Consider the following 24,863-nt stretch of genomic DNA (forward strand, 5'->3'; position numbering starts at 1 on the left):
GCTACAAAGCCAGATGGTGAAACGGGGTGATAACATACTGAAAACTCACATGCATATAAACATATATAGGTTGATCAGCAAGTTAATGATCAGCGAATATGCCATTCCCCTGCATAATTTTGAAACCTTCAAAGTATACAGTATATATATATATATATATATATATATATATATATATATATATATATATATATATATATATATATATATATATAATATATATATATATATATATATATATATATATATATATATATATATATATATATATATATATATATATATATATATATATATATATATATAACAGGTAGGTAAATTGATGAGTAAAGACAGTGACTGCAATACAGTTCAATAAATCTTTCTAGCTGTTAGCAAGGGTTAGAGTTCAGCTGAGAGTGCTGGAAAATAAAGTTATCTATATGGAGCTTACGTAAATCCTCTGGGTTTTCTCTGATGGACAGAGCTAGGGTAATTTCCAGATCACTGTAATCGTGGTAAAAAGAAAGAAGTCGAGATATTTCTGACCTTCCTCATGTCAGGCTGAACATGCATGTGTGTCTGTTTGTGGAAGTGTTCCAGTTCATACAGAGCCAGATGTAATTGTGCATATTTTAACTCAACTGCATAAAGAGCTTTCCTTACCCCCTTCTGCTTCAAACACACGCCACTTGTTTCCCTAAGGAGAGGAAAGACATCTCTTGCCCCCTCGCTCTCTCCATTAATGTCTGTTTCTCTCTCTAATCATGCTATTGACAGGTTGCTTTAAATTAATCATGAATGCAAATTTTCCTTATGCTTTATTTCCTTAACTTAACACAAAAAATATATGTATATATAATATAATAGTGTAAAATAAAAACAATGTTTCCCTCCAAACTGCACTTCACTACAGAGATATTTAGGATGTTTATACAGAGAAGATGCTTTTAACTTATATAGGTTACTCTTTATTGTGTCTTGCAACGGTTCAATACTAAACATCTTATTTTAATGAGGAATTTGTTTCAGTCCAAGTCAGTTGGACTGTAAAACTAATTTATTTTATATCAACTTTGAAATTAAAGAAATAGCTCATGGAAAGATAAAAATGCTCACTTTGATGTCATTCCAAACACACTGAGAAAAGTCCTAATAATTTTCTGTATTGATTTTTCACAGGTTTTACCCATATACAGTGGTCTAAATTCACAATTTTGGTGTCATTTTACAGGAAACCCTTGAAGTTACATAGAAGGAGGCAGAAATTACATAAAAAGGTAATATTCCTCCATTCTGATCCATTTGAATAAATCTTGCATACAACATGATACAGACAAAATTAATTTTACCAGTATATTCTGGAATCTAGAGGAAACAGCAAAAAGTCTGCTGGGTGCTAGAGCACACAGGGCCTGAGTTATACACTTTCAAAAATGAATTTATAACCCAAAAATCAAAACACGCCTCTTTTTTTGGGAGGGGGTTATTATGCTCAGAGAACATATACTTACATGTTTATCACTTTTAGCAGTGGTTTATGTATAACTTCAAAGGGATTCCTGTAAAATGACACCAAAATTGTGTATTTAGACCACTGTATGTGGGTATGGGAAGCTTTTCAATTTGGGTAGGCCAAATGCAGGCGGAAATCCCCCAAAATGGTCCCAGAGCATAAGAGGTTAATCTGAGCCAGAAACTTACTTCTATACAAACCTGTATGGTTTTATTTATTCAATGAAACACACACAAAAAGAATACAAGGACATTACAATTCTATACAATGACAGATTTTATAACGACTACAAAAAACTAGTCCACATATTCTGATGTGACTCATCCTAGATCCTTATGTTGTCAATCAGTCTACCATAAACATGGATTTGCGCACTAGCAAGCGCCTTGATAATCTTAAAATTGGGACACTGATGACTCAATTTCCTGCAACACAATATTGCACATTAAAACATCACTGGTATTTATGAACAATATTGCTATGCCACACACCAGGACCAATATATTTCTGGTATCAAGTTTCATTTATCATGAATCTTCTTCATAACAAGTGTTGTTCTCCATATCTGTCAGCTTGAGAGGCTGAATTAAAACAAGTCAAATGTTTATATTTGGTGCATTGTCGACATTTTTTTTTATGTGAATGTCGACTGTGAGCTGTTTGAGACACACCTCAAGTCTTTTGAAACTTGTATAGATTTGTGTGAGGAACAAACCAAAAGGTAAGCTGTTAAAAATTCCTCGCGCCACCGAGGCTCTGAAGTCTCATTTGAATCCACATCATATTTGACATAATTTATGCCAAATGCCATTGCTTATGTGTTGAAACAATGCAACTCACCACTTTGAATATGCAGAACTAACAGTGAAATTAGCAGAGTTGTTCTATAATTGGAGATGCATTTTGCATTTCAAAAAGTTAAGGGAAAAAATGTTCACTAACAGATATTCTTTCCAGTATCTTACTGAAATTTTAATAATGAAAAAACTAATTTCTTAATAGTATTGTTCGTCAACTCTGTTTCTGTCAATTCTGTTACATACTGTCAACATGGTCAATACTGTTACCAAGGTAGATTAACAATGTTAAACTTTTTTGCCAAAAACTTTACTTGCTTGCAAGCATAAATGCTAAGAGCACATGGCACTAATGAAATCATGATTAAAAGACTAAACAACCCACTGTGTGATCAGTGATAAATTCTCTTTTCCTTTTGATATTGTGGTAATAATTTTGACGCTTTACAAAATAATTATAGACCCTTTTTAGATTAAAATATTTTCTTAGCGAGAGCACGCATACCTTTAGTGCTTCAGATCTTATTAGTGAGGGAAAGGGATAATTTCCTGTATCTTACATAGTTGTGGGAGATAATTCCACCAACTTAAAGCTGCACTATGTAACTTTTCTGTCCGCTAGAGGTCGCCTGTTTAAAACAAAGGCGTAGTTTGATGATGCCACGTTTGAGCGCAGAATCTTGGGACATGTGGTCTTCACCTCACAGCCGGTGGAAAAGAATAGGGATAGGACTCGGGCAGAATGTTCCATCATGTTCATGGATGCGATTATTAAGGTTACTGTAGTATGAAACAGAGCAGGACCGAGTGTTGTGGAGCTGAGCAAGCCGCTGGAGCACCTTTAATGAGAAGAGCTACGGGACTTTTATTTTGATACAGTCGCCGGTGGGACTTTTATTATACACACCACTTCCGGTTTTCTGGTCATGAGTATGAGGTAACGCAGCTCTGTTTATCATATTAGATAAATCTGAGAGTGTTGAAAATGTTATGACATTACTCTGTGCGTTTGCTCTGCGGCTGCTATGACACTTGTTGCACACTGCAGTGAGAGTCAGGGGTGATTCTAGTATTTTCATTTTAGGGGGGCTCAGCCCCCAGTGAGGAGAAGACTTTGGTAGGGTCCAATTCTCACTATTTACTAGTAGCTTATTAGTATGCATACTAGGATATTGGCTGTTTATTATTTCTTTTCGGGGGCATGGTCCCTCAAGAACATTTTGATTTCTATTATATGTGCGTTTTAAGATGTTCTGAACGCTAAAAAATTTGATAACAATAGCTTGAAAACCATGTCAGTAGGCAGATATGACTGATAAAGTTTTTCCATTTTTGTCAGTGAAGAAAGTAAACATATATTTAACTGATATTTATATATTTTATGAATCATTTTCGAAGGCTAACAGGAAAGCTGGGTAACTAAATGTATTAAATTAATTCACAATATGCGCACATTCATTACCTACTAACTAACTTTTTTATTTACTGAGGGCTACAAATGGAATTTTTAATTTACAATATGCACACATTCATTACAATTAATCTTATGCCTAATCTGAAGAAAACGGCTTTGTTGATATTTCTTGTTTGTTAATTATATTATAAATGACATTACATAGGCCTATTTCAAATCAAAATGGTGAAATTAGACAAAAGTTTATTAATTTGGCTGAATATTTTCGTCTTTTTTTTTTACATTTCTGACTTAAAGAAGCAGCTGTCAAATATGAAACGTTTAGTCTAGCTAAATATCTCGCACTTGACGTCGAGTCGTACTGCTAAAATACTCAGCAGCTTCTGTGCGTACATAAAGCCCGCCTACTCTGATTTGATTGGTTTTCTCAAATAATTAAAAAAATGGGACGAAGCCGAAGCCTCCCGCCAGTTTCATATGTTTGAAAGGTTAATCACACATTTTTTAGGGGGGCTGGACAGAAGTTTAGGGGGGGCTGAAGCCCCCCTAAAAAGGGCCTAGTGACGCCCATGGTGAGAGTACAGCGTTTCTGCAGAATAAAACCGGAAACCGAGGGTAACGCAGATATGACGCAATTGACAGGCGACTCCCTCACACGTCCCGGTTCCTTGGTTAAAATAACAATTTCACACGATTTACAAATAGTTGGAAACATTTGGGATATTGTAAGTACTCAACTGAACAAAATATATAACAATTGCCTAGTGGTTTTGGGATATTTTACTGAATTTTTGTTTTACATAGTGCACCTTTAAAAGCAAAGTGTGGTGCAGTAACAGAATTGACTAGATTTATAGACACATTTTTATAAGATAAAAGTTATTTTTAAACAATTTGATGTTGAAATTAGGAAAATTACTATTTAAAGACTTTTATAAATAAAATAAATGAATTATTACCAATAGAAAATTTAAATAAAATATTTTGATTATTACACAATGATACATGATGGGAAAAAATACACAAATTCGAAAATCATGATTTTTAGCTATAAGACACTTTTTACAGACATTATTATATTGTTATGGCCTGTAACATCTTGTGAACCATGACAATGACTAACAAATAATTTAAATAATTAAAAAATATAACCATTTGAAAAAAGCAGAAAAATAATGTCTTTGGAATTACCTGCCGTTACAGAATCACCCAGCTGCAGTAGAAGGAAATCTTCATTTCCATCATATGGAGTCATATGGACCACTTTTATATGTTTTTGGAGCTTGACAAATGTGTTTACAATGAACAGCCATTGTATGGAAAAGAGGTGCATACAAATTCTTCACAATATGTTCCACAGAAGACTTTTTTTTTTTTTTTAAAGAACGATCAGTTTCACAGTAAAACAATTTTACTTCTACTTTAAAATTAAGACTTACCAGTGGTTATCATTTTGCTGTTAGTTTCTGTATTTAAAATCTGTCTCTCATTGATGTGACAGCAGACGAGGTTATCTGTTTTCCTGCTTACATATTAATACGAAAAGATGCCGTCTCGACTGCTCCAGATGTCTCTCTGCTCGCGGATACCCTCGGGGCCATCGCTATATCCCGCGCGCGCACCTGTCACACACTCTGCTCCCGAGCTCGGTCCAAGCCGGAGCGAGTGTGTGAGTGAGAGCGTGTCACTCAGCAGCTCCACCCCTCCGGTAACTACACCCAGCTCAGATCCGACCGAACCCGCACATCAGACACATTCACGGTTATACAGGTATTCCCCTCAACGTCACTACCGTGGCGAAAAGTTATTTTAGGTGTTTATGCTGGGATTTTGAGGGAACTTACGTTGACTTGGTAGGGTGTAAAAGGTGAAAACGAGAGTGAGGGTGATTAAGATGAAGGATGTCTTGGGGTTCGAGTCTAGCTGGACGTGCTGGACGCTGTTTTTTCTCTGCTCTCTCGTGCCGCTCCCAGCGCGCGCGGATATCACTTGCACCTCGCGCTTCGCTCCAATACGCCGGAATGAGGCACAAGTGAAGGCAACGGCTTTTGTCAGTGGCGATTTTGGAAGTGTACCGGACGGCAGCACTGATAAAAACTGGAAGTTGGGAATTGATGGAGCTCAACTTTCCCCTGAAGCGCACAGAAAGTCTCCTTCTGTGTCATGGAGAGAGGAACCGGGTAACTCGCACTTATCCCAAGCGGAACGGACGAGCCCAGCTGAGGAAAAAGACAGAAAAGTTTATCCAACATGGTCTCCAGAGGAACCCAAAGTAAACCGGAGGGAAAAGCGCAGTCTGTTTCCGTCTGACAGCTCGGCCGGTTCTCGGTTCGAGTTCAGGCGGACCGGAGGAGTTGACGGTACCGGGAAGAGTCCGAGGCAGAATGAACCACACCTGATCACGTCCACCTTTGCGTTGTCTGGAGATTCTGCTCATAATCAGGCCATGGTGTTGTGGTCCGGACACAACAGCAGCGTGAGTTTAAACTTTATCCATGCTTTATCTTTAGAGAGCCTTAATTTGATCCTTATTATATGTACTTAAAGTTAAAATTGAGCAAGTGGGTCATTGTCTATTATTGTGATTGCTTTCTTTGATATTCTGGAGTAGTACACACACACACACACACACACACACACACACACACACACACACACACACACACACACACACACACACACACACACACACACACACACACACACACACACACACACACGATTGGTGCATTTCTTGAACACCGTTCTTTGTTTCTTTATTGCAACAAAATATTTTGCTTGTTTACGAAAGGCGCGTGCAGTTGACAGACCACGAATTAATAGGCATCAACAACATAACCCATGATGAAAACAAGAAATCAATCTGCCTCGCTTTAGTATTAAAACTTCTTTAATGAACGTCTATGTTCCATAAATGAGTATATTGATTATTGGAAGCCACTGGTTCTCATTTAACACATTCATTAATTGTTCTATTATTTTGATTAATTAAAATGTGTGATCATAGTCTCTCATTTTGCTTGTCATTATGTTGAGCTCACTTTCTCAGAAACTCTTTGCGTATATGGCAGATTTGAAGTTGCGTATGGAATATGTGCATTGAAGATTTTTAGTGATGCGTCCCATGTCCTCAGTGTTGTTACTGTGCCTTATTTGAAGATTTGAAGCAATAACATAATTCGTGTTTTTAGTCTCCCATAACAGGCATTTGCCCCTATGTGTACTTTTTTATGTACTTCCTTACTACACACTATGCAAAAAGAGTGGGATGTCAGCATATATAGTATTTATGAAACTCAAGCAATACCCGGATGACCTACTGGAATTGCTTAGATACAGAAGTGTGCAGCTAGTCACTTTTTAGTAGACCCATAAGGCCACAGAGAGAAGTAGAAAAAAAATACAATAAAATGTCTGAGAATTGTGAGCCAAATGGTCATGTTAAATGCCCAATGTAGATAAGAAAGTTGTTTCTTTTGGCTAAATTGTTCATATTTAACACCTTATTTTTTGCAGGTGTTGTTAGTAAATCATAGTTCAAAAGACAATGCCAACATGATGGATGAAGTATAAAGATGCCATTTTTTTCTTTTATCGGATACACTGCATACTATAAAGGTACAGGGTTTTGGACACAGCTTTAGTCTCATTTGCCATCACCTTTGGTGTTTGTTGCTTACTTCATTATTCTGTTCTGGGATGCAGATGTTTCCGATGAACCTGCCAGAAATGCAGTTTAAGTGAACACAGTGCCCGGTTCAGAAGAATTAATTGATATTACTTTAATATGACTGTCAATTGTCTGCCTGCACCACTTTACTTTATTAACAATCAATTTCTTTCATCAATAATCTACTTGCTGCATCTGCTAGAGACCTATATCTCCAGCACCCGGGGTGCTCTGCTTGTATTTCTCCATATGCTGCTGTGGTTTGAGTGACGCCTATTTTTTTTTTGGGAACCTGAACTCATTCCTTTTCCTTCACAATTTCTGTGCCTCATCTGAAATATAAATGACTGACTCTGTCAGCAGACTTTTTAGATTGGCAGGGTAATACCTTCAGAATTTATGTGTGCGCACACTTCTGCAGTGCTGCTGATGCCATCAGTGTATCTTTTACCAAACCGCATGAGTGATGCTTTGCGATGCCACAGATGCAAACCGAACGTCAGAGAAACGATAGCATCCACACAAACTCTTTCTCCCTGTGTGTCTCAATCTCACCCTGACATACACGCATTTATGCATTGCACATAGACATTTGTTGTATCGCTTTGGCACATTTGACACTGCTATACATAATGAGCCACCAATTGTTTAAAGGATAATGCACTCGATAATATATTAAAAAACATCGTACACAATCATGACATTAAATGAAAAATGAGGCCCATATGGTAGTTTTAAAAGATCTGTTTAGGAAATGATGTTAGCACGAGAAGAGATGACACCGGTAGCCTCTCAGCGGCAAGCAACAAATGAAGCCCTCTGTAATGCCAGTTTTCATCAAATGTGAAACCTTTCCTTTTGCTTCCTGTAGACACTCTGTCTTATTACCACACAAGTGATAAAGCTAATGTCTGGCCTTTCACACCTCTGTTGGACCTCGCTCAATCCCTGACACACACACATTCAAGCCCTATTGCACACAATAGGGCGCATTGGGCAATAACAATACTGCACATTTTTACTGTTACAGCCAATATCCTTGTTTGCTCCAGAAGGTGAGAGCAGATGGACAGATACCTGTAGAGTATGCAAATACCAGGATACAGCTAGACTCAAGGGTTTCATGGAGAGCCTGTTGCAGGCATGCACGCGTGTGTGATATCACGGAAGAATTAGAGACTAGGTGTGTTCAATTTGATAAGTGCCCTGCAAAGTCGACTTCACCGTGTATTCTGCCATCTTAAATGGATACTTCACACAAAAATGAAAATTGTGTCAACATTTACTTACCCTCATGTTGTTCCATCCAAACCAGTGAGATGGTTAATCTTCGAAACATAAATTAAGAAATGTGTCCCTCCATTGAAAGTCCAGGTAACCAAAATTTTCCAAGATAATAAACGCATCATAAAACAAATCCATATGAAGCAGTCTAATCCAAGCCTTGTGAAGAGATACGATCGCTTGATTTGCTCATTTTTAACATAACCAAACTCCTCTATGCACAACTCAAATTACATCTATGTGTGATGATTTTGCAGGGTGTTCCAAATGAATAAATTTTGTCAAGTGAACCTTGACAGATATCCCCTACTTGGTGAGTGGGAAGCAGTGAACACGGAGTAGGGACAGTAGATACAGTCTGCGTTTTATGATGGTACTCATTTGGCATCTTACTTGGCTCATGTTGTACGCCTTTCAAATAGAGTAACGTTTGCATGTTGGAAGGATTTGCTATGTTTTGATCTTTGTGGCTTTAGTGACCAATAGCGCTCAGCAGTTTTCCTGAAGTGGAGTGAGGGTGTGTGTGTGTGTGTGTGTGTGTGTGGGTGGGTGTGCAAGAAAGAGAGAGCAAGAAACTGTGTGTTCTGCTGAAAGCATACTCTCTTAGGCCTAATGTCACTGAAAGCTGAAAGCTTTCACTTTTGATTCACGGCAATGGAGAGGCTGTTTGGCCGCTTTCTCAATTGTAAAAACAATCAATGAAAATCCATAAAGATGATGGAAATGCAAGAGAATCATTTTGCGGCCCCTGCTACGCCTGTCCTTGGGTCCTGATCCATACTTTGCCCTCCAAAGTCCACGTTGACATTTTCCCTGAGAGGAGCCCCGCAGAGCAAGAAATTATTGTGAAGGTGGGATTTGTGTATTTTGTTGTCTAGACAAAACAGATCTTATGCAAATGTGGCTAAGGAAGCCACATCTCCAGGGGAAGTCGCTCCGTGGGTGTTTGATTGTGATCAAGCAGTGATTTTAGAGTTTTAAAAAAACTCTCCGACCTGCTGTGAGAGAATCGCAGATTATGGCTGTGCAATCACAGGTTGCGCAGGGTCTATTTTGTTTGCCTGTGTGTTGTGCTCGACTTTCATGTTGATGCTCTGTTGATGCCCTACAGGAAGATGGCAGTCAACTATGTCCAAGTGTGGGCGTGTGTGTGTGTTCATGTGAAACTTTGCTAGGGTGTGTGCGCATGTGTTCATGTGAGTACACATGGCCTGCGGAGAGCATAAGGGATGTCCTTGAGTGTGGCTGTCCATCCAAATGTCTACACATCCTCCAACAGTTTCACTCTGGAGTGACAGCCAAAGTGGCTGTGTGTGCGCGAGACCTGTGTGTCTGAGTTTGCGTTCATTTGTGTGTGTGTGTGTGTGTGTGTGTGTGTGTGTGTGCCCTATCTATCTCAGGGCAGCAGAGTGGCTGAGCTTGTAGCTGTAAACACTCTGACTTGGGGACACATCAAGCCTGGTTAGTTTTAAAGGACTTTTCGATATTAGGGCGGTTTGAGAGGAAGCCAATGTTTTAGTTTTGCTGCAAGTCACTGTTGGTACTTCAAAAAAGTTTTTTTTTCAATAAAGTACTGTATTTTTTTGTAGAACATTGCTGCACCAAGGCTGCATTTATTTGATCAAGAATACAGTAAAACTGTATTATTATAAAATATTATTACAATTTTATATAATTTTGTCACATGATCCGTCAGAAATCATTCTAATATGCTGATTTGGTGTTTAAGAAACATTTATTATTATTATCAATGTTGAAAACAGTGCTGCTTAATATTTTTGTGGATAGTTGTTTTTCAGGAGGAAATAGAAAGTTAAAAAGAAACAAACCTTTGAACTGTATATTAATATTTTTTGTTCCTTTGTTCCATTATTCTCTTTTCTTTCATTTGTTCAATGATGATAAAACGTTTCAACAAACTATGCTTTAATACCAAAATTAAGTTATTTAATGAATGCTCATGTAATCTAAAGTAGAGTAGTTACCTCATTTGACGTCCACCTATATTTCTGATTTTAGCCTCTTCCATACAATACTTCCGACTTTAAAAAACGTACTAGCTCAGAGGGGGATTTTACAACTTCTGTCCATCTGTTATGGACTCAAGTCATATCCGTTTACCTGCATTACTTTTTTAAAGAATTATATGATTAAGTGAATCTGCACATTCTGTCTTCTATAATTTGTCACCTAATGTGCAGAGCTGGTTGCATAACCTCAGGATTTATTCTCTCAAACCCTGAAATCTCATAATCATTATTAGAATCTTCCAGAGCAATGTGAATATATTTTGTTTAACTCCATGTTTTACAGATTCATGTATTTTGCCACTAACTAATCATTTTAAAATCATATGATTTATGGAACACAGCCATTCTAAAGTATAAGAATATCCAGTACCAATATAAGTTTTAAACTCAAATAATTTGTCATTTGCTCAGCACAGAGATTTATGTACAAATGTGAGGGGAAAGTGAAACAAACAGCCCAACTCTTAGCATTTCCAAAGCTAAGGAGGATAAATATCTGGTATTAAAAATTCTTTCTTTTGTCATTGTAAAACATGTTGTTGTAAAGCTTGGCAATCTTTTAATATTACAAGATTACATATAATGGCTCATCCTTAAACCTTCTTGTGATAATCCCGATCTTCTTTTCAGGTTATCCTTCTACACGCACACATTTCCAAAGCTCCATCACTCAAATATTTGCTGAAACTCACAAATGTTGTGTAGATGGTAAGTTCAGTCAAGTTCAAATTTCTGACTGTCACTTCTGTAAAGGGGACTGCAGTACAACACTTTGTGCTAATTCAAACACTTTGTGCCTGTGACAGGCCATGACACGCATAGAACCTGCAGAAGTGCAAAATATGAAATCTCAGGTGCAGTCACAACCAAAAATCACAATAGACCCAAATCCCAATAAACAATCAGAGTTATATTAAAAAATATCCTGGCTCTTCCAAGCTTTATAATGGGAGTGAATGCTACCTGAGATTTTGAAGCCCAAAAAGTGTATCCATCCATTATAAAAGTATTCCATATCATATGGCTCCAGGGGGTTAATAAAGTCCTTCTGAAGCGAAGGGATGCGTTTTTGTAAGAAAAATATCTATATGTATAACTTCAAACTATAATCACAGACTTCTAGTAACGGCCATATGCGAGTCTAGTTCTGGCTGAATAGTGACCTCTGACCATGACGTAGGATGTAGGAGTAGCATAAGCTTAGGTGAGATAAGACGCCTCTCGCGGTTCAAACAAATAGGGCCAATGTATGAAGTATTGACAAATGCAGAAACGCAGTGGATAGAGCAAAACAAAACACCGGTCACAAATTAGGTTTTTTTTATAGAGAAATGTTGGAGGAGCTTGAGTTTGTTGCACAGCCCTATTTGTTTGAACCGTGAGAGGCGTCTACTCTCACCTAAGCTTACGCTACTCCTACATCCTGTGTCATATATAGAGGTGACTTCAAATAACCTCCATTCTCATTGTTTTTCATTTGTCAAAGTGAACATGAGTAACTCAATGGTAAATCATGCTCATGTGGTATTTTTTATAGCATTCTAGGGGTCAGATTTACTAAACAGGGAAAATAAACGTGAGAGCGCAATTAAAAAAAAGCGCAAATGGGAGTGGAAAGTTCAGTGTGTGATCTACTGACGACACACACATTAAAGAACACAGACGCATTTGGATAATTTCAAATAATGACCAACTCAATCTATCAGTTAGCGTCTGGTTAAAGACATGCTTTCTTTGGGGTGGTAAATAATGGCGCAAACACCTGTAAATTGACGAGCGCAAACCTTAGTAAATGTCCTTGCATAATTAATTTAAATACTCTCTAAATTGTGCTTCTGAAAGGGAAACTCCTACAAATGCATATGCAAAAAGGTCAGCTGCAAAAATAACTCTATCCATGCCTTTTCAGCGCTAATTTCTCACTGCGTGTCTTTAGTAAATCCTGACAGTATTTTTTTAACACCAAAGGAGGGTTTTGTACGGTGGCCCAGTAGTGCACAACACAACGAAATTTAAAAAGCATACATAAGTTCACAACACAACAAAATAAATCCACAACACAACGAAATCAAGCCACAACACAACGAAAAAGCCGCAACACAAATAAATGAAGCCACAACACAAAGAAATAAAGCAACAACATAACGGAATCAAGCCACAACACAACGAAATCAAGCCACAACACGACGAAAAAGTCACAACACAACGTAAATGCTCCCGACCAGAGTGTGGGACTCTCAGAGTGCGGTAAAGTTAGTTTTACTTGCATTGCTCTATAGATTCTCCAGTCTTACAAATATTTAAACACTATCAGTTTTATGTGTGCAGTTGTATATCGACATGAAATATCAATTCAAAATCACCTACGTGCATTATAGCTGCATATTTATATATTTATACTAGGGCTGTCAAAAGATTAATCGCGATTAATCGCATCCAAAATAAAAGTTTGTGTTTACATAATATATGTGTGTGTACTCTTATATATAATTATTATTTATAAATAAATACACACACATTCATATATATATTTAAGAAATATTTGCATGTATATACTGTATAAATATTTATATAATCTATAATATATATAAATATAAATGTTTTATATATAAAAATTATATTTTTTTCTTAAATATATACATGCTTGTGTGTGTATTTATATATAAATAATAATTAACAGAGTACACACACATATATTATGTAAGTACAAACTTTTATTTTGGATGCGATTAGTCGCGATTAATCTTTTGACAGCCCTAATTTATACTCGAGAACGCTTTTATCCGCTGCCACGGCACTAAGGGAACGTCTGCCAATTCCACCAAGTTGAAACATATAATTTGTATAAAATTTAATTAACTTTTTTTTTCTAATTCCAATGTTGTGTTGTGCATTACTAAGTCAGTTTTACCAATACAATCAAGCTGTGGAATCTTAACATGTCTGTTTTTAAATGTTAAAAGTAATTTTAATTAATACAAATTATACGTTTCAACCACTTGGTGGAATTGGCAGACGTTCCCTTAGCGCCGTGGTATCGGGTCAAAGCATTCTTGAGCATAAATATGCAGCTATAATGCATGTGATTTTGAATTAAAGGTCCTGTTCTTCGTGATCCCATTTTTCAAACTTTAGTTAGTGTGTAATGTTGCTGTTAGAGCATAAATAAAACCTGTAAAATTATAAAGCTCAAAGTTCAATGCCAAGCGAGATATTTTATTTAACAGAAGTTCCCTTTCAAAGCCTACAGCGAACGGCCGGTCTGGACTACATCCCTGTATATCCTGCTTTAATTACGTCAGTAGAACGGTTTGTCGACTAACCTCCGCCCACAAGAATACGCGGAAAAGGGGGCGTGGTCTTGTTGCTCCCTCGTGGAGAAGAGGAAGTGTTGTGTTCGGTTCGGTTGCGTTTGTCGCCATGTCGTTCAGACGCTGTTATTTTCATCCCGGAGTCAAATCACCTTTGTTTGGCCTTCAGGGGCTGTAGTTTGAGCACGTTCATCTCCCCGTTATGGTAAGAGGCGTGACCTTTCCGGTAACGTGCCCTCTGCGTGCCCCAAGCTGCGGTCGAATCACAACACGGGAACCGCTGGCACAATCAGAACTCGTTACGTATTTCTGAAGGAGGGACTTCATAGAACGAGGAAATTCTCAGGCCGTTTTGAGGACAGTGAAAACAGCGGTATACAGATAAGTAAATTGTGTGAAAAATACTGTGTTTTTTTACACATGAAACATGAACTCATGTTATATTGCACACTGTAAACACAATCATAGCTTCAAAAAAACACGAAAAACGGGACCTTTAATATTTCATGTCGATAAACAATGGTTAGCCTCAGGGCTTAAAAACGGAAAAAAATATAAATCGGTTCACTTCACATCGTTTCCGTTTTTGCGTTCCTCAATAAACATTACTGTTCCGAAAACGGTTTGATTTAAAAAAATACCGGTTAATAACGTTATTTTAATTTAGCCTATACTTTAAACAAATATGTATAAATAGACTTATTTTCACTTAATAATAATATAACGCATGGTAATTAAACTTGAATATTTATTTCATAACATTTTTAAAACCACAACAGAAATACATGCATTAATTACAAAGCATAAACAGCGGGACAAATATTGACCTGTTTTAATGGAGCGTTAGACAATCGAAAGTGGCCCTCTATATGCCTAATTATTTTCAGAAGAGTGATAACATTCTTTGTACATAACTTTTTTTCAACACGACTTGTTTTAAAAATTGCATGAATAAAGAATAAATAAACTGGATAACCATTGCTCTTTTAATGCACCGTCAACTGGTAATTTCAAAGCAAACACTGCACAACACGTCCTTGCATCACATAATCAAATTCAGTCAGCTAATAAAGCTTGATCATTTAATGCAATATAACATACCATTTAATACAAAGCATCAACCGTCTATATAGAAAACATTGACCTGTCCTGTATTGGCAATCTGAAAGACTATAGGAAAAATGTTTGATAGATGCTAGTAACCTACTTGGATAGGCTTAAACAAAAGCCACAAACTAGCCTAAATCAGTCTATTTGAGCTTAAAGTCCGTACAGCTTATTTAAACGTTCGAAAAGAATGTCCTCCAATACCTGCGCTTTCATTGTAGACCTCAGCGGGGAAAGAAATTTACTTGAGGCATGAAAATGCGCGCTCTACACTGACTTGCGTTACCGGTAGATTCATAGATGACTGGTGCGTGGGCATTTCACTCACGCTTGATCCGTACTACTCTATTCATGATTGGTCACTGCCAAATTAAAATATTAAAGAGAACGATAAAATAACGTTATTAACCGGTTAATGGTCATTTCAAATTAACGTTTCTGTTCAGAACGATTCAAATTGATTTTGATTTCGTTTTCGTTTTTGTTCCTCTTAAAATTTCGTTCGTTTCCGGTTTTCGTTTTCGTTCCTTGAACCGGTTCGGAGCCCTGGTTAGCCTACATACTGTTAAAACTAATTGTGGTTTTGAAATCTTTGTATGATTGCCGATTCTATAGAACAGTGACAACTTTACTGTGCTCCGAGTGCCCCCGAGTGGTTGGGAGCATTTCCGCTGTGTTGTTTCTTGATTTTCATTGTGTTGTGGCTTGTTTCCGTTGTGTTGTGGCTTGATTTATTTGTTTTGTGGCTTGATTTCTTTGTGTTGTGAACTTATGTTTGCTTTTTATATACAGTTGTGTTGTGCACTTCTGGGCCACCGTAGTTTTGCGCTGGTGCAAGCTGTTAGTAAATCTGACCCTAAATTAATAATTATGCAATACTAACAATATTAGATTATGTACTACATGCAAGATTTATGATTTATTTTTCCCAGATGAAGTTGTATGTGCTGACAGGGCACATTTTTCTTGGCGTGATTTTAATTTAGAGCGCTTGATTTATATAAAATTTTTTAGTTAAGGTTCATTTTAGTGGATGTATGAAGTCAGTTGTGTCTTCATTCTGAATTATATCTTTATTGATTTAATATGTAACAAACTTATTTTTGTGAAATGTTTTCCTATACTATACTTCTTTAAAATAAATGCCATTTTTTTACATCATATAGAGTTAATTGAGTGTCCAAATACTTTCTAGGGCAACTGTATGACTCAATAATAAAATGTGCTCAATAGCAATAAGATATGTGAAAGCGCCCATGTACCCTTCACATTCAAATGTATGCAGACCAGTGACCTGTTTTTCCCTCCAATGGGATTTGCTGTGACGGATTTATTCATTATGAGCTGCTATCTATGCTTTGTCACAGTACTGCATATTAATGAGCATGCAGATTAATTGTGGTCATTGTACACTTTCCAGGGATGTAGAGAGCAAGTGTCAGAAGTGACCTGGAGATGAGAGATGAGAGCATTTGTCATTGGTCTTTAGAGAGAGAGAGAGAGAGAGAGAGAGAGAGAGAGAGAGTGTGTTTAAGTGTGCTTGGGAATTGTGTGTGTGTATATGTGTTAGGTACTGATGTGTGTGTGTGTGTGTGTGTGTGTGTGTGTGTGTGTGTGTGTGTGTGTGTGTGTGTGTGTGTGTGTGTGTGTGTGTGTGTGTGTGTGTGTGTGTGTGTGTGTGTGTGTGTGTGTGTGTGTGTGTGTGTGTGTATGTGTGTGTGTGTGTATGCCTGTGAATGTCTTTGAGACCTGTGTGTGTGTCTGCGCGTGTGTCTAATTATTGGTCTGAAGAGAGTCAGCTTGTCTCTCTGTCTTTTTAATTAAAGGCAGAAGCAGCGGAGGTCGAGTGGGTATCCAGACTCTAGAGAACGGCAGTGAAAGACATAGAGAGGAGCAAAGGATACCAGGGAGCTAGAAACAAAGGAAGTCAGATCAAAATAAAAAAGCATAACATAGAGGTCACAGAAAAATTAGAGAGCAGGCTATTATAACCCAATTCTGCCACATAAAGGAAGTGACATCACAGAAACTGTGTTTAGAGAGAGCAGAGATACGTTCTAGTCAAAGTTAAAACCCTTCGGTGTCTTTGATGCTAATGATGCTACCTTTTTGTATTAGTCTCAGTCTCTTTATTTTGACTTTGTTCAGATGACAGCTCAGTTTAAGCTATTTTTAGCTCAATGGCAAAACTTTCACTCATATATCTAGCCCTTTAACCCCAGTGACAGCTTGTGCTGATGCTCTGTGGCAGGTCTGAAAAATAAATCTCCTCTAAAAGGCTACATCCCTTTTAAAAATGACTAACACCTATGTTTAACATATTGCGAAGAGGGGGCCATGGATTTGTCGCTTTTTTCTTCAAGTTTGTTTTTGCTCATTCTTCACATGATGTGCTGCAAGCAGTCATTATAGAGTAAATTGCTCTTTAATGATTATTAAAATATTTTTGTTGTTGTTTAAACAAACTAAAAGGCTCTATAGATTACATTACATTAGGCTCTTCTACACAAGTAACATTAGTACACTAGTACAAAACCATTAGGGGGTGCAGTTTCCTTTGATTTTCACTCAAATAAATAATTTCAGTTGATTAAAAAAACTGCCAGTAGTCTGCAATTAGGATATTACAATATCAAGCCATTGTTCAGCTAATTTACGCCTTAAAATATGAAAAGCTTTGCTTAACTATTAAGTAGCCAGTTAAAGTGGTTTCCTTTTTACCCTGTATTCACAGGTTCGCTAGTCATGTAAGTTTAGAACGTAATTTAGGTTAAATCTATTACTTTAGTTTTATTTAATTTTGATAAAATGTTAGTACTGGTAACACTTTACAATAATGTCCCATTAGTTAACATTTGTTAATGTATTAACTAAAATGAACTAACAATGAGCAATTTATTTGCTACTGTATTTACTATCCCTTGTTAAAGTGAATAAAAATGCAGCTGTTCATTGATAGTTCATGTCAGCTCAGTTTAATATGAACTAATATATTAACATTAACTAAGATTAAAGAATGCTTTAGAATATATTTTCATTGTTAGTTCATGTTAACTAATCTTAACAAATGGAGCCCTATTGTAAAGTGTTACTGAACAACTCTGCAACTCTATAGTTTAATATCAATATAATTTGATTATATTGGCTCATGCGACGGTTTGGTTCATCTGAGTATATGTTATTGGTATTTCTTTTTTGTTTTTAGAGACATTGAAGACGGCACCATCTACTTGTGTGGGGGTACATCATTGGCCTTCTCTGAGTGAATAGTTGAGATCTGTATCTCATAGAGTTCATCAGTGGTTTTATTGTCTTTGAGGTGACATGGTCTTACAGGACAGACGGTCCTTTTCTTAAGGACAAAGAAACCCTGAAAGCAAATTGATTTTGTGGAGAAGAAGAAAAAGCTTATTTCTTTAAAGGCAGATTTTACTGCTTTTTTTAAACATGCAGATACACACCCATACGTCACATGGTCCCTGAAGGCATTAGTTTGAAGATGTTTATTCATTATAACATGTTAAAAATGCCTGGCACCAATAAAACTCAGCAGGAAAACAATTTTGACTTGTCTCTCAGTGTTTACAGAAAACTAAGTGCATATTTATGCATTGTAGTGAAAGTCTGAGATCATTCTACTGCAGTGTAAAACCTGTTTTCTTGATAAAGCATTTATATATGTAAGTGTTTTAACAATATATTGTTTTAAAAACAGTATGATGAATTGTATATTTTTAATGTTACAAATTAAATTCTAATGCTGTCACTGTATAGACTTTTTTTTTTTTAACCGAGTAACAAGTCTACATTAATTTCTGTGGTAATCAGCAGCATGTCACAGTCACAGTTGTTGTCGATATAATTTTATTTAACCAAGAATATTCCTTTTGGCAGAAAGCGAATGATCACCTATAATCTTTTCATTTGGTGAGATAAAGTCATCAGGTATAAAGTGCACCCGGAAAGTATTCACAGCACTTCACTTTTTCCACATTTTGTTATGTTACAGAATTATTCCATAATGGATTAAATTCATTATTGTTTCCCCTCAATTTTACAAACAATACCCCATAATGAGAAATGTGAAAATGTGAAAGAAGTTTGTTTGAAATCTTTGGAAATGGATTAAAAATAAAAAAAGTCAAATCACATGTACATAAGTATTCACAGGTTTTGCTCAATATTTTGTTGAAGCACCTTTGGCACCAATTACAGTCTCATGTCTTTTTGAGTATGATGCTACAAGCTTGGCACACCTATTTCTTCTTTGCAGGACCTCTCAAGCTCCATCAGGTTGGATGGGGAGCATTGGTGCACAGTCATTTTCAGATCTCTCCAAAGATGTTCAATCGGTTTCAAGTCTGGGCTCTGGCTGGGCCACTCAAGGACATTCACAGAGTTGTCCCGTAGCCACTCCTTTGTTATCTTGGCTGTGTGCTTAGGGTCGTTGTCCTGTTGGAAGAGGAACCTTCGCCCCAGTCTGAGGTCCAGGGCGCTCTGGAGCAGGTTTTCATCAAGGATGTCTCTGTACATTGCTGCATTCATCTTTCCCTTTATCCTGACAAACATCCCCACAGCATGATGCTGCTACCACCATGCTTCACTGTAGGGATGGTATTGGCCAGGTGATGCCTGGTTTCCTCTAGACATGACGCTTGCCATTCAGGCCAAAGAGTTAAATCTTTGTTTCATCAGACCAGAGAATTGTGATCTGAGAGTCCTTCAGGTGCCTTTTGGCAAACTCCAGACGGCCTTTTACTGAGGAGTGGCTTCCATCTGGCCACTCTACCATACAGGCCTGATTGGTGGAGTGCTGCAGAGATGGTTGTTCTTCTGGAAGGTCCTCCTTTTTCCACAGCAATGCTGGAGCTCTGTCAGAGTGACCACCGGGTTCTTGGTCACCTCCCTGACTAAGGCCCTTCTCCCCGGATTGCTCAGTTTAGGCGGCCGGCCAACTCTAGGAAGAGTCCTGGTGGTTCCAAACTTCTTCCATTTACGGATAATGGAGGCCACTGTGCTCATTGAGACCTTCAATGCTGCAGAAATTTTTTTCTGTACCCTTTCCCAGATCTGTGCCTCAATAAAATCCTGTCTCGGAGGTCTACAGGCAATTCCTTGGTTTGTGCTCTGACATGCACTATTAACTGTGGGACCTTATATAGACAGGTGTGTGCCTTTCCAAATCATGTCCAATCAACTGAATTTTCCACAGGTGGACTCCAGTCAAGTTGTAGAAACATCTCAAGGATGATCAGTGGGAACAGGATGCACCTGAGCTCAATTTTGAGTGTCATGACAAAGGCTGTGAATACTTACATACATGTGATTTTTGTTTTTTATTTTTAATAAATTTGCAAAGATGTCAAACAAACTTATTTCATGTTGTCATTATGGGGTATTGTTTGTAGAATTTGTAGAACTATGAATTTAGCTTGATTGTTAAGCTAAATTGTATAATTGTGTATAATTGTTGTAAAAATTAAAGGTCCCATGACATGAAAAGTTCACTTTATGAGGTTTTTTAACATTAATATGAGTTCCCCTAGCCTGCCTATGGTCCCCCAGTGGCTAGAAATGACGATAGGTGTAAACCAAGCCCTGGGTATCCTGCTCTGCCTTTGAGAAAATGAAAGCTCAGACGAGCCGATCTGGAATCTTCCCTATATGTCGTCATACAGGGAAAGGTTACCTCCCCTTTCTCTGCTTTGCCCACCCAGAGGATTTGGAGAAAATGGATTGTTTATTTTTTACATTGAATTCAGTCGCAATGTCAGCACAGGCTTTACAAACAGACTTTACGATAAGGATTCGAACATTGTTCATTAATGCCTGAGAAAAATCTGTGATCAATGATTTCTGATGTGTATCTAATTCAAGTTTACACAGATTTTCTTTCTAAATCGTTTAATACTGTATGCATCAGTGAATCAAGCCAGTGACTAAACGATCAACTTCACATCGTTTCTCTTAGTAGCATGAAACAAATCTGTTGTTTAAATTGTGATTAAACTACAGAGAGCGATCAAAGAACACTCTCTTTATAATGTTTGAAGCTGTCAATCACATATCGCGAGTGCACTTGCCAAAACTCCCGTTATAATGAATGACGCTGTTATGCTGCACAATGAAGCTCTTACTGTATTTATATCGATGTCGGGTTTGCTGTTGCAAATAGCGTTATAATGACAGGATCACTGCATTCACCAAATCTGTCTACTCAATTCTCATCACTGCAGCCTTTCATATGATGGGAAAAGATCTAAAAATAATGCTATAATCAACACTTTCACGATTCGATAATCTTGACAGCTGTAATAGTAAAAAAAACTTAGTAAAATTATTCGAGAATGCACATGTAATACGCATTTCAAATGCAAAGATGTCAGCCATTCACAACAGTGGCCGTTTTTACTGAAGTCTCACAGCAGACACGCCTCTTGAAACAGAGCATTCAAGCCAGAGAATTAATATCAGGACAGGAAAAAATGCCTTTTATTTCTAAATTTCGACATTTTATGATGTAAAAATCATACTAACAATATAAGTAGCGTGGAGATGGTGGTCCAGTGGGTTAAACCACTGAACTGATATGCAGAAGGTTGTGTCCTTGAGCAAGGCACTTTACTCCACGTTGCTCCAGGGGATTGTCCCTGTAATAAGTGCACTGTAAGTCGCTTTGGATAAAAGTAAATAAATGTAAGTACACCTCAGGAAACATTATAAAATAATAAAAAAAAATCCTTATACCTGCTTCTGGTAGGTTTAGACGCATATCTGGTAGCTTTGGGTGTCCAATCCTGCTTCTGGAGAGACATTTCTCAATATCAATTCTTGTCTGTACTTGTGTTCTCGTGGACTTGTGAAACGTGTCCTTGATCCTTCCCTTTTATCGAGGATGCATCGAGAGGTGACTTCAGCCGACTTGAGACAGCCAGGTATCCCAGAATGCATCTCGCACCAACCAGCAAGCGTCAATAGCGGATGAGAAACCCAGTGTCATTTAAAAATACTACTGTTATTGTGTCACAAAATGTAGTATTAAGACTAAAGGGCGATCTTTGGTCTCATGAATCTATAATTTGTTCCCTGGCAAATTGTTTTGGCTGAGGGCAAAGTAAAGTTTCACAACTTTATATTTTTAGGCTATTTCACTTTACCGTTGTAGCCTACTAGTGCTGACTTTGTATGTGTTTGGCTGAATTAATTGTTTGCTTTATTTCTTTTACTAATACTTTTATAATGGCTATTATTGAACATTAAAACGGTCATTTAACAAAAAGAGACAGGGTTGTGTTTTATATCATATTTAATTTTATTACAGTGATATGCCAACTTGTTGCCTGAACCACATATTAATATGTTTAATATTTTTTTAAATGTAAACAAAAAGAGGCAGGGTTGTGTTTTATACTTTGTTTTGTTTTATACTACGGGGCCGTTGAATGCTTGAATCTGATTGGTTGATGAACGTTCTGAGGTGTGCAATTATTTTCTGGGAGACGCACAGCGAACGTAGTTCCAGGCAGCTCTTGACCGCATTACAGTTCCATATCACTTCGCATAGTTAACTGTAATAACGGAAATTACAGGACTAAAAAAACCACCATGACAGACGATTTTCCTAAAGTTAATTTTAATATTTACGGGAACTATAAAACGTTCAACAAATGGGCGGCAGGAGTATTAGACGGTCCAGATGAAGAACAACATAAACGGAAGCGGACATCAAAGACAGCCGGCAACAACAAAAGACATAAAATGATTAGCGAAGAACAGCTAGACATACTCGAGGGAGAAAAACACGAAGAAAACACCAAAAAAACAACAGCTTGGGCAGTTAATGTGTTTAACGACTGGCTTAAAGCCAAAAATACGTCTCTGGATGAGGTAGAGAGAGAGGGGGCATCCACTTTAAATACCCTGCTGCGAGCTTTCTATGCCACTGTCCGAAACGCATCCGGCGCAGAGTATTCAGTGTCAAGTTTTATTTCCCTTAGTGCTGGACTGAACCGCTATATATCCAAATACAACATCATTGGTCAATCGGAATTTAAGTCATCCAACGACGTATTCAGGGCCGTCCTCAAAAAGTTTCGAAAGGCTGGGAAAGAAGTCAGTACTCATCATCCTCCCATCTCCACTGCTGAAATACAGCGCATTCGTCACTCTCCGTATCTGTCACCAGACACAGCAGCCGGACTGGTTCGCAAGGTCTGGTTTGACATTCAGCTGAACCTGGCGAGGAGGGGGCGTGAGGGAAATCGAGAGTTAAGACAGCAGGGCTCTACATAGCGACCATTTAGGGCGCATTTGCGCCTGAAAATTACTGCGTGCGACTGCGAAAAAATATTTAGGCGCACCGGTGCGAGTGACCCGATCGCTTCTCGTGAATAAATGTATAATACAATCGGAATAAAAACTAAAAACATTGACTGACTGAGCAACTGTTACGTTTCGTGCTGCAATCAACTGCTTTTCATGCCTTCTGTCAGCGGAGCATGTGCAAAAAACGTGTGCGACGGACTACACTTCACAGATTAAATGGTGAAACCACGGTCTATGGATAAAACAGGCGTGACGCGGCCATGCACTTACCAGACGCCTCGCGGCTCGCGCTGATGTTTCTTTGCAGCCAAACTTAACTAGAAATACCACATTTGGATTATTATATTCGGAAATTAACAGGGGCTTGGGGCAAAAATGCCACTAAAAATGAATTAATATAAAATAATTTAAAAATGCTCCTGTATGAGTTCCTGATTTAATCTTTATCAGCTGCAATCCATAACATTTATTGAGTTTAAAAATGACTAGATGCATATGAGTGAGTACATCATGAATCCATTTTCCAAACCGTGTTTTTATCTTACCCTGAATCACTACGGTACACATATAATAAGTGTTTCTATTCTGACTATTCCAGTTTGGTTCGCAGCGCTGTGGAGGAGCACAGTCCCTGTGTGACTCCGACTCGCCAATCGCCATAGACACACACAGAGAGAAGTAGATCCGGCTGCAGTGTTCTTTCGCAAGATGCACGCAGTTCTGTTTATTAGCGCCAGAGCGCCAAAATTTACGGACTGCTATTGCTCCGACTCGAGTATTGGCATGATTGCAAATGTGATACTGATCTTGTACAAAAGTCCAATAGACAAGTTGATATTAAGTAACAACGTTTTAGCCACAATAATGTTTATTTCGTGAAAATCAAAACAACACCAGTTGTGCATCTCCAAGCGGTTCGATCGAATGAATCTGCGTTTGAACGACTGAATGAATCACTCCCACATAGACTTGACGCCACCTACTGGCTGTTTTATTTTCATATTTATACTTTGCATGGACTTTTTATTTAAAATATAAATATTTTAACTAAGTTTAAGTTTAACTTGTACATAGCCTATTTCTAAATTCAAAAACTTATATTTAAAACATTTATACAACATTATTTACCCATGAGCTGCATGTAAATGTATCTAAACACCATTTCAGATAGAGCTTTTGTGCCACTTCTACTTTTGATGCTGATTTAATTTGATTGGTAACAGTCTGGTTGTGTCTTATTGCTCTAACTGAATTTATTGTTTAAATTAACATTAAAAAAAAAAACCTTTTCTATTTTAAATGAAGAAATTGACAAAAGATGATGCATACATTTAATAAGATTAGAAAACTTTGCTCTTATAATGGTAAAAATGCCCCTGGACATTAATTTAAAGGGACAAAGATCATCCTGTAATGGGAAAGTTATAATT

At 37.5% G+C, this 24,863-nt stretch overlaps 1 protein-coding gene across 1 annotated transcript in view; it reads left to right on the forward strand.

Annotated features, from left to right (window-relative positions):
* Positions 1-5,600: 5,600 nt before the first annotated feature.
* sorcs3b (sortilin related VPS10 domain containing receptor 3b) overlaps positions 5,601-24,863 on the forward strand; it is a gene marked incomplete at its 5' end in the record, with an annotated part of 72,440 nt that continues 53,177 nt past the window's right edge. The window contains one exon of the mRNA XM_079833097.1: positions 5,601-6,182. Coding sequence (XP_079689223.1) covers positions 5,601-6,182 — 582 coding nt within the window. The remainder of the gene's footprint in view (positions 6,183-24,863) is intronic.

Source organism: Gobio gobio (assembly GCF_949357685.1).
Source record: "Gobio gobio genome assembly, chromosome: 13".
Classification (NCBI taxonomy): Eukaryota; Metazoa; Chordata; class Actinopteri; order Cypriniformes; family Gobionidae; genus Gobio; species Gobio gobio.